The 18,402-nt window shown below is 39.7% G+C and overlaps 1 protein-coding gene across 2 annotated transcripts in view; it reads left to right on the top strand.

Moving 5' to 3' along the window:
* The window catches only part of RBMS3 (RNA binding motif single stranded interacting protein 3), a gene marked incomplete at its 3' end in the record, with an annotated part of 434,589 nt that overhangs the window by 83,249 nt on the left and 332,938 nt on the right, over positions 1 to 18,402 (top strand). For both annotated transcript variants that reach the window (XM_084221492.1, XM_084221493.1), the window contains exon 2: positions 10,971 to 11,140. In XM_084221492.1, the coding sequence (XP_084077618.1) occupies positions 10,971 to 11,140 (170 nt within the window). The remainder of the gene's footprint in view (positions 1 to 10,970; positions 11,141 to 18,402) is intronic.

Raw genomic sequence — 18,402 nt, 5'->3', positions numbered from 1 at the left:
TCTTTCTTCCTTTGCTTATCCTGATTTAACATTTGAAATTACTTCAAATACATATTCTTTCCAGAGGAAAAAAATGCCAACTTAAAAAATAAATCATGCATGAATGAAGAATATTAAAAGGTCAAAAAGCCAGAAAGCTAAAGAAGAGATTGGAGGCAATGCTGCAGTGCAGAAGGAAATTTAAGCTTTTGTTTATCAGGAAATATCATTTGGATGAAAAACAGTAAATAGAGATGGTGACTCGTTTCAGGAATTTAGCATATGTAGCCTGTTACTCTGTATTCCTACTGCTTGCAAGAGGAGTAGCTCATTATCCCAATTAGTGGTGCGTTGGGTTTGACACAGATGCGTAAGGAAGCAGCTGCCTCCCCACATTGCAAAGCTCTTCACCTCTGCGTGCACAAGTTCAGGATCTTCGTATTGTCACTTCGCATGGTATGGAAAAAGCACATGGCACAGAGCCCAAATTGGTTTAGGCAGAGCATCTTCAGCTGAGTCTGTGTCTGTTAGCAAGACACTTGGCTCATTGTGCCACAACATTTAGCAGAAAATAGTGATGATTTTGGGGAAATGAGAAAAAGCAAGTCGTTACATTGAAGTCAAATTTCTGCACTACGAGACATCCTAAGCGTATCCGAAAAAAGAGAGCAGGTTGCCTTTAGCAAACTGAAAGTTAGTTTTGTGTGGATATTTTAATTGAGTCAACATTTCTGAGTGCATGAGTCAAATGACATTTGAAACTTCGGACAAGCACAGTGGCACAATCTGTTGTTGAAGAAATGGGAAAGGACTGAGAACTGATGCCGTAGTAAACGTAGAGCTTTTAAATTTCTTCCCCCCTGCTCTGAGAACTGCTTAAAATCAGAGGTAGGGGAAACAGAAAGAAGTAGGAATTAGACAGGAAAGGACTTACTGAATAATATTGTATTGCAGTTTTAAAGGTGATGGGTCCTTTGCATATCTAAGCAGCTGGCCAGGTATATCTATATTCAGATTCACTGGTTTTGATGCTGAATGGGCATTCTGAAGCTATTCTTACCTGTCAAAAAAAGCTTTGTAGTTTTTATTTGCCTTATAGGAAAAACATGCCAGAATCTCACTGGTTGCAAAAAACCTAGTTGACATCTTTCAGTGACTCTGAGTATTACAAAATTTCCATCATTCAGTGGTTCCAGGACTTCAAGTGATGGCAACAAAGAGCATGCTGGGCATTAACTGCTGTGGCTTCTACTCAGACAGGTGGCCAAATACCCCTGTGAGTGGGCTGATCAATGAGCACCTTTGCCTCAGTCTGCATTTGGTGTGAATATAGGGTGTATCTTGAGAATTTAGTGCTCAGGCTTCAATTCAACCTTAGGTACATATGACTTACTTTTAAGAGCATGAGTGGAAACAAAAGTATGGCAATATTTTGTTTCATAGATCCAAAAAGACAGTAGTGTTGGGGTTTTGTACTCACTCTCAGCATGCTTACCTAAGTTCATTCTCAAAATCAATAAAATCTATGGAAAACTGATTTTTAAGGAAAAAAAAAGTCTGTCAATAAATTGTGTTTAATTCTGAAAATTCCAAAGATAGAATACAGAAGTTATCTATTTTTTGCATTAATTATTCAGTTTATTTAGTAGATTTTGCCTCAAGTGGATTTGATTGATGTCTGGAAGATGTTTTACTTGTAAGTTATATTAGATACTTGTTAAATCAAATAAAATTAAACAGCTTTCCCCATACTACCTCCCAAGTCTGCCACATGAAATCTAAAGAAAATGGAGATTTGATAAGGTATCAGAATCTGCAGTAACAAAGTTGAGAGTGCTTATTCATTTTCTGTAGCAAATTATTTAAAGCTCATAGTTGACATCCTAAAATGTTCCTGGCATATCTTGCTCACCTTCCCATGTTCATAATGTTTTCTGTGCTCCTGGGATGCCAGTCATGTGATGCTCAAAGCTCATTTCGACTTGAAAAAGGTCTGGAATTCACCTCCCCACCAAGTTAAGGCTTGCAGAGTCCCATTCCTTCAGTCTTTCCGTGGTCCCAAACAGTATCTCAGATCATGTATAATGGTGACTTCATGAAGTTCTCTCTCTTACACAGTTGACTGGTTTTAAGAATGTAGAGGAGTATCTGGAATGGGACAGAGGGGTTTTTAACGTGGGGTTTCACACCCCCATTGAGCCCTGCAGTGACCCCTACCCCAGCTTCCCTGTCTCCCTTAACTTTTTTTGGTACAGTACTCAGGGCTGTCAGAAGCATGAAGGTGACTGGCACCACCTTTGCCAGCTATGTCCATTGGCTGACACCTTAATTTTAACCTAGACTTAAATTCTTACCCCCACTATATCAGCTTACTCTTGGGAAGGTTTTCTAGCTCTCCTATAAATGACATTACATACATTGGTCTCACAAGGTTGGTTGTGTACCCTTCTTCCTAAGTGAGGAATTATGTATGAACTGTAATGACTTGAGTGGGCAATTTTTTAAAAGCTGTTTTCTGTGATGAATGCACTGGATGAGTTTGCACTGGAAGCAGAAATGTGGTGAGGTTTATGATGGCTCATATCTTCTGTGGGCATCCTCTGGCACCCTGCCTGGGACCAGTGTGTTACTGTAGCTCGAGGGGTCTCAAAGAAAACATGAACTCTGGCTATTGTGAAATGCCCCAAATTCTGTGGTGATGATGCCACGCTGCTGTGGAAAGGAAAAGCCCTTCCCAAACTCTGCGTTCCGTGGATTCTTTTGGCCACAGGACGGGAGGCACAACTCATCTTTATATATAGTGGGTGGAGGAGGCAGAGCTTCCCCATGCACATCCAGAAAAGATCATTGTGGTAACATGGGGAGATGATGAGCAGCATTCCTGGGGAGCTCTGCCATCCCTGAATCCTCCGTCCCAACAGTGCTTATGTCAACAGTGGTAGATTTCCTGCTTAATTCTTCTATAAGAAAGATAAACTTAGGAAACTTGGTTGGATCTTGAAAAACCTTTTTGGTTGGGCTTTCATACTGCAGAATGAAAACACATCTGCTTCTGATCTCTGCTTGCCAAATTCCCAAGTTGAGAGGAAAGAGATGATATCGACATTTAGTTTCGTTCTGTGCTGTAAATTCAGGTTTATGTGGGGGCTTTTTTTGTAGCCAGGTTCTCACAGGATTGTTGGTGCTGGGGTATGTGTGGACTGTGTGCAGAAAAGCAATGCAATGCAGCACGTGCCTGCTGCATCTCATTTCCAAGATGCTTTTAGGCTGCCACATGTAAACAAATACCCAGAGAGTAAATTTAGTTTCTCAGAACCAAATATGTGTTTGTTCTTGCAAACATTTGGAAAGTTAAGTATCAGCCTCTTGGTGTGCATTTTTATTCTTAAGCTTCAAATGGACTGACAGCTCATTGTAGCCCCAAAACTGGATATGTAGAAATGTAAACACAAACAATAATTTCTCCTTGAATTTGTTATTCCCCCCCTCCTTTTTTTTTTTTTAAACCACAGAGTTGCTGTATCACAAACAGTAATTGCCATCATATTTTGATCTGTGCTCTAAAATATTCTTATTAGAGGAATTGCAATGTTTTATTGTCCAGATTGCCCAGATTTAGTAATTTTAAGATCTAAAGTCTGTTCACATTTAGTCTCAGTGCATCAATAAAATATGAATGGATTGGATAATGAAGCAATAACAGTAATTTATGTCAAAGGATATAGGCTATTGTTTACGAGTTTGCCAAAGTGCCAAAATACTTTATCTATAGAAAGAATTCTTCTTCTCCCTTGTGGGGAAATAAATAATGCCTCAGGAATATTCTGTCATGGGAGCCTCCTGCCATGAAATAAATGGGAGGAGACAAGGCTGTGAAGGTTATTTTCCACTCTGGAAAATATTTATTTGATGACACAGCTTATATTGCTAGTTTTTGGCTTTTTAATGCTAGGGACTAAATTTTTCCCTCCTGGCTGGGCATAAGAAGCCCTAAGTTCCGAGAAGTCACCATGTTTTAGACCCAAACTACAGGTAGTCCATGATTAGCATTTCTGTTAGTAAATTAACAGAAAATTGCCTATGAGGGTGAGTAGCTCCATCTGTGGTATAACAATATGTGGGCAGGAGAAGGTGGAGAGCTGGAGCTGTCAGCATCTATTACATCTATTCAGTGACCCAAACCCAGGCAGGCAGTGATGGCCAGGGTATTCTCCACCTGAAAACAATGCTTCTAATTTCTGTGCCATTCCTCTGTCTTGGACTGGTTTTTGCTGGAGCCCATTCATCCTCAGGTGAGATGATCTTCAGACTCTCCTAATGAAATGTTCTCTAATCCACTTTATTATTTCAACTTCATCATACTTTAAAATAAGCTACTTTACACCCGACCAATTAGCTTTTCAAATTTCCTATTGATAATGGTGGCAGTGCAGACTATTTCAGTCTGTCTTACTGGAAATAGGAGATATTATGATTAGTGAGGAGATTTTCAGGCTTCTAGTGTATGTCACCCTGGCTAATGACTGCTAAACTCTCAGTGCTCTTGAAGACAGTCAGAACAGTGAATTGCTGGAGCTTTTTCTTTGCTTTATTGGTTGGTTTTAACTCAGAAAACTCTGTAAAATGAGACCTACTTTGTGGGCAATGGTCAATAAAGAACTTCTTCCTCTTCCTATGGATGCCTCGATTTCTCTGTATTGTCTACCTGTAGAATATTTATAAAATGCTAAAATCTGCACAGTCATTATTTGGAAGAGAAATATTTTGGAATAGAGAAAATTGAGCCAATTTTTACTTGTGCTTTCATTCTATAGATCTTTAATGCTTTGTGCTAGGTTCAAGGGAATTGTAGGCCTCCAAAGTATTTAGCCTACTGATTTCAACAGCTTTGTCTGTGAAGCAAAGATCTCAAAGTATTTTACTGATCCATCAAATCCCAATTTCAATCTGACATCTGACTGTTGAATGACTACTGTGTCTGTTGAAGGACTAGGTTGGGGCTTTTTTCATAATTTCCATTTCTCCAGGTGACCTTTTTTTTTTTTTTCCCCTGTGTGAAATGAAAGGCTAAGCAAAACACAATTACACCTTTTTCCCGTGTAATAAAGATATCATTTGGAATAAAGTGAGTTCAATACGTACATTAAAATCACAATAGACCTGTGAACACATAATTCTAAGTTTGTTTTTAAATTAAAAAATACTATTAATGAGAAAATGATTTTTATTGGTATTTTGTTATTTTAAATTATTTCATTCATTCAGTTTAGATACAGAATAGCAAAATCATTGTATGCAGAAATCATTTTTATCTGCAAAAGAATTAGGTTTAGTTATTAAGTCAGATTTTAATAACATTTTCCCCATCTTTAAGTAATTGCAATCCCTAGTAGTGTCTTTCATCCAGTAATCACAGAGCATTATATATGCCTTAGGAAGGTATAATGAAGAATCATTACAGATTAGTAAACTGAGATGTAAGGAACTTAAATGACTTGCTTGGAGTGGTACAGAGAGTATAACCCAGCAGCTATCACTCACTGGGCTTCTTGTATCCAGCAAATCACTTTTAAAGGCCTTGGAAGGAATTCAAAGAAATCAAAATCCTCTTGAGGTGTGTTCTGGTTTTCTTGATTGAAAGAACTGTGGGGGAATAGACTTTGAACCTTATTGTCTGTGCTCATCTTCTGAGTTTACTCACGTTTTCACATGCCATTCCTTTACAAATTGAAAATGCTGCCAAGAAGTGAGCTGATGCTTCTGCAGAAACAGTCTAGGAAGCTTTGCTACTGTGCAGAGGGGTTAGAAAACTCAGACTCTTTTACATCTGTTTATTTTCTCTCATATATGTGGAGAAGAATCCAAAAGAAGCTCTTGTCTTCCAGGCCTTCATTGGCTAGATGGGAGATAGGCAATAGTCATGGCTGGATTCTGCAAGAGCACTGAACGCCCTACTGACTTGGGAAGAAAATTACAGCTGGAGTTCCCTTGACTGCAGCCTTTCTAAAATACATGAGATGTCTGTGTTGCCCACTTAGATGTTCATTTTTTATTCACTTTTCTGTTCCACCTGTCTATGGATGGGAAATACAGCTTACCTTCTGGTGCTGTTCCTCACTGAGGAAGAAACCAAAGGCAGGAGAGTTGCTGTTACTTTGATCTATGCTCCTTTTTCCCTGTGTTACCCTTACTGCTCTGCTTGCTCTTCAACTGTGATGATTGTCTTTTGCTTAATAGGAGATTTTCTGTTCACTCAGCTCCAAAATCCCATCAACAGACTAAAAGTTGGTGGCATCCTCTCATCTTCTCTATAATTGACTAGTAAGAACTCTCCAGCTCATGAAAATTACTCCTTCGTACAGTAGGGTATAGAGAGAACTGTGTTTTCCTAATGTGAGCTGTAAAGTGGTATTTGCACAATTTATTTGTATTTACTTTGTCTTATTTTATTTTTCTCAATTGGGAGAGAAGGGAATTGTGTTGTAATTGGGCACTTAGATGAATCTAGCAGCTGGGAAACACTCCATTCAGAGTGAAATGGATAGTGTGTGTTCAAAATTGCTTAAATAACACATGTTTTAATGTAGGACTGTGTGTTGTACTCATTTTTTCATATAAAATATGGACTATGATAGGAAAAGTCAACATATCAGTGTTAATAGGGGATCTTTCCAAGACCTCCCTTTCAAGTGGATAAAAGAGTACAAATCTGGGATAGCCAAAGGTGACTACAAACAAATTGGCTAGTCCATTAGCATAGCTGTCCAGCTGCATCCTAGGCTCTGAGGCCACTCCAAAACCACAAGCCCGACCGCCTCAGAAGCCTGCCAAGGAGCCAGCTGCTGCTAATAAAGCAGACTCTACAACTTGGCATCTGGGGCCTGTGATTCCCATCCAAAAGGAATTGTATGTGAAAAATATTTGAAATTTGTCTTTTTAAGTAGTGTTTTGCTTTGGAAAGAAAATACTTTAGTCTAAGCTTGCAACTAGTAAAAAACTACCTAAGAGTACTTGGTTGCCATGGAAAGATAAATACTGTTCTTCTGTAAGGAGGTTGGATGTTGGAAGGAGGAGCATTGTTCATTTAATATCTGAGAGGCTTCTGGTTCAGCATTTCTGGGTTATTTACTTAGAAAGACCAAGGTGTATCTCATTATTCATGCTTAGCTGTGTGCAGTTTCACGGGACACTGTTTCAAAGAATTGAACATTAGGTTTTAAGCAGAAGGGTGCATTCCTGAGAATGGATAAGAATTAGCACATTAATTTTTTCACTTTTAAATAATGAAAAAGGAGAAATTTCATTCATTTTTCAAAGATGAAAACAAATCCTATTAGCCATCCATGCTAAATTAATAAGCTGCTTGGAATGATCTACAAACCAGTTCATTCCCCACACAATCTCCACTGAATAATGAAGCATGAGAATTGAAAAATGAGTTGGTTGCATTGGTTATGTGAAAAATTAATGGCAAAACCAGCTCTGAATTCCAGCTCTCTCTTGAAGTGAAACATTTAGATTTTGCCTTTTTTTTTTTCTTTTTTTTTTCCTAGAGGTGTAGGTCCTGTACTTGGTTGTCATGGCAAAACCTCTTTTCCAGGTTTCTACAGTTGGTATCAGGATGTTTCAAACCAGTCTTGACAGTGGTGCTCCTTCTGGCTCTCAAGGCAGAGAAGTTAAGTGCTTTTCCCCCAGCCATGGAGGGGTCCAACATCAGAACAAGGCACAGATTTCCTGTTACCAGGTGTGAAGGTGCTTCCCCGGCCAGTGCCCCACTTTGGCGTTGTCCGGGATCCTGTACCTAGTGGTCCATATCTGGGATCATCATTAGGTTGCCAGTCATTTCTTTCACTCCAGTTATTAGTTGGAGATTACCAGACCAGATCCTTTGCTCATTTAGAGGCACAGTGCATACTCCTGCCATCAGTCATACACTCAGCAGCTCAGGAAACAAGAACGGGAAGCTTTCTTCTGACCTGAGGCTTTTAGTCTGGCAACCAGCCAGAAGATGTCATCAGCCTCAGTACAGGCAATTTTGTAATCTTTCTGCAGATGGTATTCTGGGGTATTGGATATGCATGGAAATTACTGTGGGCTGCTGTAGCTGAGATTTATTAGTGAAGAGGGTTTGGAGTGTAGCAGTGTTTGCTGGGCTGAGAAGATCAGCATCCTCTAAAGTGGAGTGTGGCTGCCTCTCTGCCCATCCTTAAAGCATCTCTGAGGATACTGCTGGGAACCCAGGCCTGTGGTGTGCCTGTTCTCTGAGCAGCTCCTACTTGAGGGACAGCCTGTCATATGGCCTCATTCTCTGTATGTTGAAGACTTTTTATTCCATTTTTTTAATAGCTGTGGCCTCAAAATTGATGTAAATGTATTTTGTGTTCCCTTCTACATTCCCTTTCAGCTGGCTGAGAGGGATAAAATGTCTTAAGCTTAAATTAGAATTAGGCCCCCAGTGTTTTCTTCTGTGTGAGGATTAAGATCTTATAATAGAATCAAAATTGCTCTTTGTATTTCAAAGGTAAATTTCCACTTTTTTTTTTTTTCTTGCTTATTAGGTTGGTGCGAGAATAGGACATTTACTCATTATCCTCTGCTAAGACATATATGATAATAACAATTAATAATTGAAGTACATAGCATTTCATTGGCTTATGGGAAGATCTTTCACTGGTTTACGTCATTTACGTGCATTCAGTGTTGACGGTGATCTGGGAGGTATAGGGTAAAGCTTCTACTTTAGAATGTGACCTCGACCTCTGTTGTCTTTTTATTCAACCTTAGCAATGCTCAAAATGTGCAGGATTACCATGGGATATTTCCTGAGCTTTTGATATATTAAACCCCAATGTGTCATACATAGTCATACCTGCTTCTTCCATGGCCGTGCAGTGCTCAGAGATTTAAATGTGCTTTCAGGCAGGATATGATAATATACAGATGCCTATGTATTTAATACAGTTAGTGTTGCTTGCAGTGTTATCCAGCTGGGCTGCAGCCATGGCATAGATTTCCAAGGTGTGTCCCCAGTATTGGAGCTCAGTTGAGGTGGTGCCTGTGCTGGTACTCAAGGCTGCTGCTTCAGCTCTCTATTTCTGGGAATGACATTGAAGCTCGAGTGGGTGGGGATTACCCAGTGATAAAATGTGTGTGCAGAGAAATATGATCCGTATGCATTAAGTGCTTTTGATTGTCAGCAAAAGTATCTGTGCAGAGACTTAGGGCAATGAGCTCCCTTCCCCTTCTCTTTTACTGGAGATGAGAGTGAATGTCATTACTTGATAGCATGGTGATCACGCTTAAAACCCAGTATTTTTTCTTTTAATGGCTCCTACTTGAGTCACATTACAGCCAGGTGAGATTGCAGAGGAATTCTGATGTCTTGACACTTGGAACTATGTTCCCTCTCTCCTGGTTTAAATGGGAGAAACTGGGAAGAAGGAAGGAGGAGGCCAGGAGGAAAGGCATCAGTGGCAAGCGTGGTGTTTCATTTCATTGAAATGTCTGATCATTACCTGTCATTGATACTCCCCTTATAGTCTCCAACTTTTTTTCTGGCTAAATAAGGGATTAAACAAAGGGACTTGTTTGAAAGAGTTTAGAGCTACTAATTTAGAAACATGCATCTACCAAGACTGTGATCTAGTGTATGCATAATTATAAGCACTAAAGTAGAGCCACTGACATTAAAGGGGCAGTTGATTAGCGTGATCAGAATTACTCACAGGCTTAAATATTTTCTCTGTTCAAGGCCTAAAAGTAGAACAAGCATATTAGAAGTCACTAAAGTGTCATTGCTTCTGTAATGAAAATTGCAGATGTTTTGCTTTTATTAGTTCATTAGCATAGCATGGTTAACTTAGCATTGGTCCAACATTTACCTGCTGTTGTCACTATACATAAAGCTAGCAGAGTGTGCTGATTGCATTGTGGAAATGGGATTTTCTCCCTCTCAGCAGGCAGTTACATTCCAGGAGCTCTGACTACAGTTCCCCTGGCTGCCCATCTTGAGCTTGGTCCTCAGGATCCTCCAGCTCCTGCAAGTTCTTCCCTAGATTTTAGCTTTTCTGCATAGGTCACAGTGGTGACAGCATGTTCTCCTCCTTCCAATCACTCCTTTGTTCTCCTGGCAAGCACCCTGTGCTGTGAGTAAATACTCCAGTGGTCAGAGAGCCAGGGAGGGTTGCAGCAATTGAAATTCTCTGTTGTTGCCTCAGATCAGAGATGTTTAGGTAATTCTTCTAGCATGTGGGTGTCTTTTTTCACAGCATGTATTTACCAGTGAGTTAAGGGAGAATACTGTTTTTCCCTGGGAGAATGCCTCCCTTCTTAAGCAATATTTCCCAGTTGCTGTGTGTGGTTTGTGGTTGTTCAGAAGTGGGTATGATTTTGAGAGCAGAAGGTCTTGGCCTGATCGTCTTTTCCAAACCCCGTTTCTCTATTGCGAAAGACATCCGTAACAACAGAGTGTTTTCAGGCTGCTTTGGAATTTCTCTCCTCTCCCAGCCCAGCCAACCCTCTGCCACCTGACTGTGCGTGTACTGGGCGCTCCTCATGTTTAGAAAAGACCAACTCGGCTTCTGGCACCAGCTTCTGTACCTTTGGCTAGATACTCCTATTTTTGTTTTAGCATACTCTTAGAGCAGATTGTGTTTAATTTTTTTCTTTAGTGCTAGTTGCTCCTTGAGTATCTGTCATTTCAGAGCTTTGTTTTGTGATCTAGCTACTTGAATTCCAAATGAAAAACTGCTGTAGAATAATGCATTTCATAGCTATGGCTGAACCAAAATGTTGGTTGGTCCTGTTTGGCATTTGCAAGGCATTGCTGGCTCGGAGTGGGTACAGGTGCCATAGGCGTGCGCAGCTGGAAGTGGTCAGGGAGGGCAGGACAAGCACAGCACAGTTCTGGATTTACCCAGGTAACGCACATGCTCCTCCCATGCTATTTTGCCTTTTCCAGTAACAGCCTTTTTGTTTTGCTCTGTTTGCAGCAGTCCTATGCACCAGCTCCCCACCCCATGGCTCCTCCCAGCCCCAGCACAAACAGCAGCAACAACAGCAGCAACAACAGCAGCGGAGAGCAGTTGAGTAAAACCAACCTGTACATTCGAGGCCTTCCACCCGGCACCACCGACCAGGACCTTATCAAGCTGTGCCAGCCGTAAGTGCCCTTCCCCTACTCAGTGTCTTTTCTAGGAAGATGTCAGAGCTGGCCTTCCTGCTTACACTTGTGTGGCCCCTAAAAGGCATCAGAGGCCTCCTACACTTGAAGTTTGACTGTTTTTCCTTTAGTTGAACGGCTAATTAATGACTGCCAAAAGCCTTCAGGTGATGAGTTTAGGGGAAGAGAGGTGAGGGCCTTCACATTGACTTTTGTTTGCTCTAACATGGTTGATTTCTTATGTTAAAAGGAGAATTTGCGTGGCAGGAAAACCTCCCTAATGACAGATTTTATAGTTATAATGATCTGTGAATCACAACCCAGTGCACAACACAACATGGGTGTTCCTCCCTCAGTCATTTATCACATTTTATGATTGCTGTGTCACATTGCTGGGCTCAAAGACTGAGAAGTATGAAACCCACTGAAGGTGGCCTTGTAGCCATATAACTGACATCTAATTAACTGCACTGCCACTGAAAAATGATGCTGTAGAAAGTGGCACCCTCTACCTCCCTGATTATCTTGAGAGTCATATTTGCAGACTGTACTGATAAATTTTGGTTTTATTGTGTTTTGTTTGTGTTGAAACCAAAGAGGTGGCGTAAAGGAGCTTTTTGCTTTTCATGCATCATCAAAAGAACTACTTCCTAAAACATGTACTCTTCTACCCTTCTTCTCTTGATTAAATATAGTGGACAATATGGAATGACAACCTGATTGGAATTCCAAAGTCTTGGTTATTATTGTTGGCCTATGGGAGGGGAATAATCCAGTCTGAGATTCCATCCAGAGATCACTATGGAGGAATTTAGCATAGCACTTTTTTTTTGCATTGAAATAAGCACAAGGAGAAGTTTGAAAAATACTAGCCTTCTCTTGTTATGATGCAGAACTGCAGTCCTTTTGCCATAGAGTCATCTATTCCAAAAGACAACATCGTCTCTGTATTTTGTCATCAAAAATCAGGCTTTCAAATAGATATCAATAAATGAAATCTGGTAAAGTAAGGAACAGTCTGGGGCTGATCTGCAGACCTGAATCCAAATGACTGTTGTTTTGAAGCTTGCAATAGGAGTAGCAATTTGGTGGGTTTTTACAATTTTATGACATTCTGCCTTTCCTGATTTTGATTAAAAATCCTGAAAGACTTCTCTGTGTGCTCTTTATGTGGGCATGACTGGCCACGACTGGAGCTAGCAGCCTTACTGAAGGGATACCTAGACTTGAGTGAGCTTGAAACTCTTCCCTGTGACTTTCTGCTATTAAAGCTTCTGTGGGTAGAACTGACTCACTGCTCACAGGAGAATAGTGTGCTGGTGATGTTTTCTGTTTCATGCCAGCTGAAATGGGAGTGTACCTGTCCAACATTTGTAGAAGCTCCCTTCACTGACACGTGACAGTCACAGATAATCCCAGTTCAAGGGGCAGATCCTCAGTAGGTATAAATTGACTGTAGTCTACTGATGTTCACAAAGCTGGTTTGCTTTCAAAAAGCTGTTTTGTGGTACATCTTCTTGCAGTCTGACCCTTCTCCAGCTCACATAAACCCTTTCAGCTGATCAGGACTAACTATTCCTAAAGGAGCCTCGCAGCTTTGGTGCTTAAGTGCTGTAGTCGTGCTGTGGGGCTGTGGTGTGAGCAGTGATACTTGAATCATGAAGTTCAGGGAGTGTGTTCCTACCCCTTGTCTGCGTATGGGAAGTGCAAATCAAGTATCTCAGAGCTTCCTTGTAGCACTGTGGAAACTTTTTTAATGTGCTCCACTAAATGTAATCTGATACAAGATTAGAGGGCTTTGTCTTGCTGTCATGGGGTTCCTGTGTGAACAGATGCTGTTTAAGAAAAATGCTGACACTCATTTTGCTGATTTTTCTATCCTTTGGCTGAATGTCAGTGAAGAGAAACCAGATAGTTCTGACTTTTTTTTCAGAAAATTAAAATAATTTATTGAGGCAGAAGAGAAAGACAATGTAGGGAAACTTAAGCATATGAAAATACAAGAATTTGTACTGGCCACTGTGGTGGTGCATTCCCCCCCACTGCTTTCCAGGCTGCAATGTGATCTGAGAAATGCTTAAATCTGACTTTTAAAAGCTCATAGTCTTGCCAGTGATGCTTTAAGCAATCTCAGACACTCTTGCTCATGACAGCAATATGTAGATTTTAAGTAATATATTGCAAGATTTTTTTTTTTACCTTTGCAGGTGGTTACACAGTAGAAGCAGATAAAGGTCTAAAGCTCCTATCTCTTCACCTGTCCCACTCCCAAAAAAATCCTCAAACCCAACCCTTCTCCCCAAAAACCCCACTAAAACCATACCCAACAGTCTGCCGCTATATGAACAAAAAGAATTTTTCTGCTCAGAAATGTTTTCCTCTGTAGAGCTCTTTTGTAGCTTATATGGCTGGGGCTTCACCAGGCATTAAAATCTTCATGTGAACAGGTATTTACAAATGACCAGAAGGTGCTGGCTCCTAGGCTTCCTGCATAGCCTAATAACAGCATCATTTGCTGCAAGATGTGAAGGAAAAGCCTTAATTCCAATCTAGAAATCATATTATTTTTTTGTAGTACAATATTTTTGGAGAGCTGTATTTAAGGGAAGTATTCACCAAAGCTGGCTTATGTCCAGCCCGCTGGTTCCCATAGGCTAGCTGCCAGTGCCTAAAATGAGCCCTTCTGAACCCATTTCTTCTGCTCTAGCATGGGACAAGGCTGTTAGCAGTACAACTATCATTTCTAATGTCTCACGTTTGGCAGGCTGAGGAATAATGTTCTAAACCCACAATATTTCCCTGTCAGAAGCACAGGAAAGGCTGTGAACACTTATGTTTATGTACATTATCATAGCCCATCCCATTTTCAGGTTTAGTCCCATATGGAGGCCACCCTTCAAGTCATGTGTAAAGTTTTTCATTTAATTTCATTTTGGGAGGTGCGTTAAGGAAGCGAAACCCCTTTCATCAGAATTGTTTGATAAAGCACAGGGATGTTTTGATGAATCCTGCCTGCTTTTCTGTCTTTCTGCTGTGTGTTTTTTGTTGGTGTGCATTGCACACTAAACAGAAAACAGCAGACTGGAGTACCATTGATGCTTGAAGTGCAGAGTCCATTACACGTGATGTGAGACATTTCTGACAAATGTTCTGACACTATCAAACCTTTTATCAATTTGAGAGTAACCTTGTCACAGTAATCTGTCAAACTGTTCATATAACTAAAGGAAAACAAGTCATCATAGGCTGTACAGCAGCTGAGTAAATGAAAAAAAAAAAAATGCTACTGGAAGGTTTTTCTTTTTGTGTGGTTCTGATCCTCAGTAGTTGGTTTAACATGTGTCCAGCAGGATTTCATCAAATTCACTTTTGCAGCAGGGAGCTGTTAGGTTGCACTGTATCTTTTGGGACTCTATGCAATAACTCTTTCAAAAGTTAGATCAAAAAAGAGTAAAAGTGTTAAAGCAAGCAAGAATCTGTTGTTCTTTTGTGTATGCATCATCTTCTGGATTTTCATAAACACTGGGTAAAGGAACCGCCAAAAATGGACCTTGGCCTCTCTTAACCTTTTCTGAGGTTCTTAAAAAAAGAGACTTTATACTTATCTGTGATTATATTGATCATCAGAACTTATTAGTTGTGGAAGGATAAAATGTAAGAAAATAAAGATAGTGCAGAAGGTAGTCTCACACCTGAGCAGTTGCAGCTGTACTAATCACCAAAGATTAGGAACAGGCCTGCCCTTAATAGGCCACAGCTGAGTCCAATAAGAAGAAGAGTGCTCCAAAAGAGTGGGGTAGGTGGTTAAGGAGAGAGATGGGGTTTGTTGGCTGTGCTGTGAAGAGAGCTGGAGGCTGTGAAGAAGAAGGAGTCAGTGCTGTGAGGAGCTGCCTGTGAAAAATCACTGAGAAGGTATGAGAGCTTTGCAATAAGATGACAACAATTGGTCTAAAATTTAAATACTTACATACTTCATAATGTTAATAGTATCACATGGTTATAATTTATTTCTCAGAGGTACATGCTCTCTGCTGATGCAGTGGTATACACCATTGTATGTGTATCTATCATTGTATGTGTGTCCAGTAAAAATACACTTTTCATTAAAAGGGAAGATAATCAGCCTTAAAATGTAACATTTTAGACAGGAAAATTTGCATAGTGTGTAGTTTTACAAGAAAAATATAAGTTATTGTCTTTAAAATAGTCATAATCTGTCACTTAAATTTTCATGCATTGCCTTATATTCCACCCAGAAGAATTCTAAGATCTTCTTAAAAACATACACAGCTGAATTAGTGCCTTATGATACTAGACTTATCCTGTTCTTCCTAACTGCATTCTGGTGAAGATAAGTTGAAAGAAATCTCACACACAGACTAAATATCTGAGCTTTATTATTTTAAAACATATTTAATTTAAGGAAGTCAGTCTGCTTCTCAAGATTTTAGTTTTTCTGTTTGTTCTTACATTTTTGCACTGAAGAAGATTTAGGTGCAAAATTTTTTAAAAGATAAAATAAGCTTTGCAGAAGGGAAAGAAAGTCTGGGAGAAGAGTTGTTTTATATCTCTTCTTCCACCCTCAAGTAATTTTGAAAAGTTGGCTTAAAACTCCAGCGTTTGCCTAAAACCTAAGCCTTCCTCATTGTACAGTTAAGACATTGACATGTATTCAAAAGACTACCTCTGTCTATCTTGATTCAGACAACTTAAATTCTTTGTGTTCCAGGGTAAAATTAAAGGGCCTCTTTGATTAATTAAAACAGCTACAACAATAGAAACATGTAAACCTAAAGAGAGTAAGTCTGTGTGCTGCTCAGGCTAACTCCTGAGGAAGATAGGACAGAATTCTCCGAGGTTTTCCAGGTATGGGAAATCCCTGCTGCGTAATGATTTCCATGAGTGTTGTGTTCTTTAAATAACTTCTAGATTGATACTTTTGAGCAGAGAATTCAATGTTTCGTGGCAGTTTTGGGTTAGTGGGGGTGGTTGTTTTAATGGTTTTGTTTCTAGTTTTTTTTTTTTTAATTTCTCTTTTGTCTGAAGGTGTCCTGATTGACTCCTTGACAATTCATTAAATGTGAGACTTTAGCCTCTCGGTTAATTTTGAATGTCCATGATTTTTTCTTGTGGAATGCCTGAATAAAAATCCAGGCTGCCACTGTTTAGGTTCTACTAAAGGGTTAGTCCCAAGGCTAATGTAACTGAGGTTATCAACTGAAAAGTCACACATTAATTTACTTAAATTCTAGACTATTTTTGAAATTAACTGTGTGCATTCCTTTTGCCCTCACAGGAAAAGGTTGAGTTCATTGAGATTTCAGAGGGGTTCAAGGTGCCTTTCAGGATAGGTTGTCTTGTTAATAGCTGCAACAAGTGCAACATTTCCATTAGACTAAGTCTTATAGCAAGTTCATAATTGTCATTCCTGCCATGTGTTAAGGCAGCAAGAGTTATACATTCCTGACTATTTTTATTTTCTTTTTATTTCATTTAAAAACAAGACTGCATTTTATTATTATTATATTATATGAAAAGGGATGGAATGAATGTGTGAGGAAAGTAAATTCTCTTCCTTTCCTTTTTCTTACTGCATTAACAAGTTAAAGAATAGTAATTGAAAATACTCTGAGCTAGATAAAATAAAGGTTAACCAAAATACAATTGCCATAGTGAGCCCAGGACCAAAAATACCAAAACAATCTCAGCAGTAAATCTGTTCCACAATGAAGTCAGACGAAGTTTGTACCCAATGTAAACTGATGGTCTCATCCCGACCCTTATGAAAACAAAACCCAAACTGCTTGAGACTTACAGAGCATTAGGCTGTGTCTGCTCCTCAATTTTAAAGTAACCTTTGGAGTGGCAAAGGAATTTACTGCATTCTGTGGCATTCTGTATGTTAAAGCAATGTGTACTCTGTCTTCCATATTAATTCAAACAGAACCACAACCTCTGTCTCACCTGTAATTAATATCAGCTGACACCATTGCTCTGTGATATAGCAGAGACTGAGGGGGCATGAAGGTGAGAGCACTCATTCAGTGGGATTAGCTCATATAGGAACCATGTGGCATCACAGGGAATAGTTCCTGCTTAAAGTCTTGGTGGATATTTTCGTTCAGTGTATCCCGGTAATATGAGAACTGGGAATGGCTATGAAATCTGCTGAAGAGATCAGTCTTCGTGGGAGCTAAAGAAATGCCCACATTTGAGGGGGAAAAAAGAAAAAAAACCCCAAACCTCCCCCTTTCTCCTCCCCTGGATTTTCTTTGTTATTCCAAGTAAAATCAGGAAAGCAAAGTCAGTCCTAAGAATGGTGCACTGCTGGATCAAGCACCCTGCTGGACTAATGTGCTGATAGAAAGCAAGGAGGGAACTACATGAGTGTATTCCTCTCATTTGTTAATGTTTGTGTTTGCAGACCAGAGAAAAACACGCTGATGCATTACATGGAAAAAAAATCTGTGTTCTTCTAAAGTTATATCATGGACTTTTCCTAAAAGTTTGAGAGCGGCAGGATGGGGAAAGAAGGGTAACTTTTTAAAGTCAAAATGCTTTTGATCAGGAGCCAAATGGTGAATGCTAAGAGTGCATAATGTAGGCATAAAAGCAGAGAAAATTGATGCTGTGAACATGATTTGTTAATTTTTGCATTGAAGACATCTTTATAGTGATGATGCCTATCAGTGCTGTGAGAAACGTTGTGGAACTCTCTAGGTCTGAAGTGATGCAAGGCAGTGACCTTGTATTTCTTTTGAACAACATCTTTGTTTCCAAAATCAGTTGGTTTTCAGTTTTGCAGTCAGATTAATATAAGATTTTTTGCAGTGTGGAAATATGGACATGGATGTGTATTGATTTTTTTCTCCTTTACCTGATATAGTTGAAAAACGCTCATTGCCATTGAAATAATCCCCAAACGTCTTCCATTGTTAGAAACAAACATTAAAGCTGCCTCAGCAGACAATGAACCAATCCTCTTCTTACCTTGCCTCTTTCATCAGGGAAAACAAAACTTTAGGTCAGCAAATGCCCACAGCACTACAGAAAGCTCCATCTGGGATGTGAACGTTCCCATTGTCAGGAAGAAAGGCAGAAAAATAATCTGCGTAAAGTAATAAATGAGCACCTGCACTCTCCTCTGTTTTGAATGTGCCTGTCTTTTCAGTGGCGTGTGACAGAGTGTCAGTGAGAGTTTCTCATCTCCTTTCAAGTTGGATGAACCTGATTTAATGGAAGATATGGGAGGAGGAGAGCAT

Source organism: Fringilla coelebs, assembly GCF_963513975.1.
Source record: "Fringilla coelebs genome assembly, chromosome: 1".
Lineage (NCBI taxonomy): Eukaryota > Metazoa > Chordata > Aves > Passeriformes > Fringillidae > Fringilla > Fringilla coelebs.
Note: the sequence above shows the minus strand (reverse complement) of the source record. Positions and strands in the feature narration are given on the sequence as shown.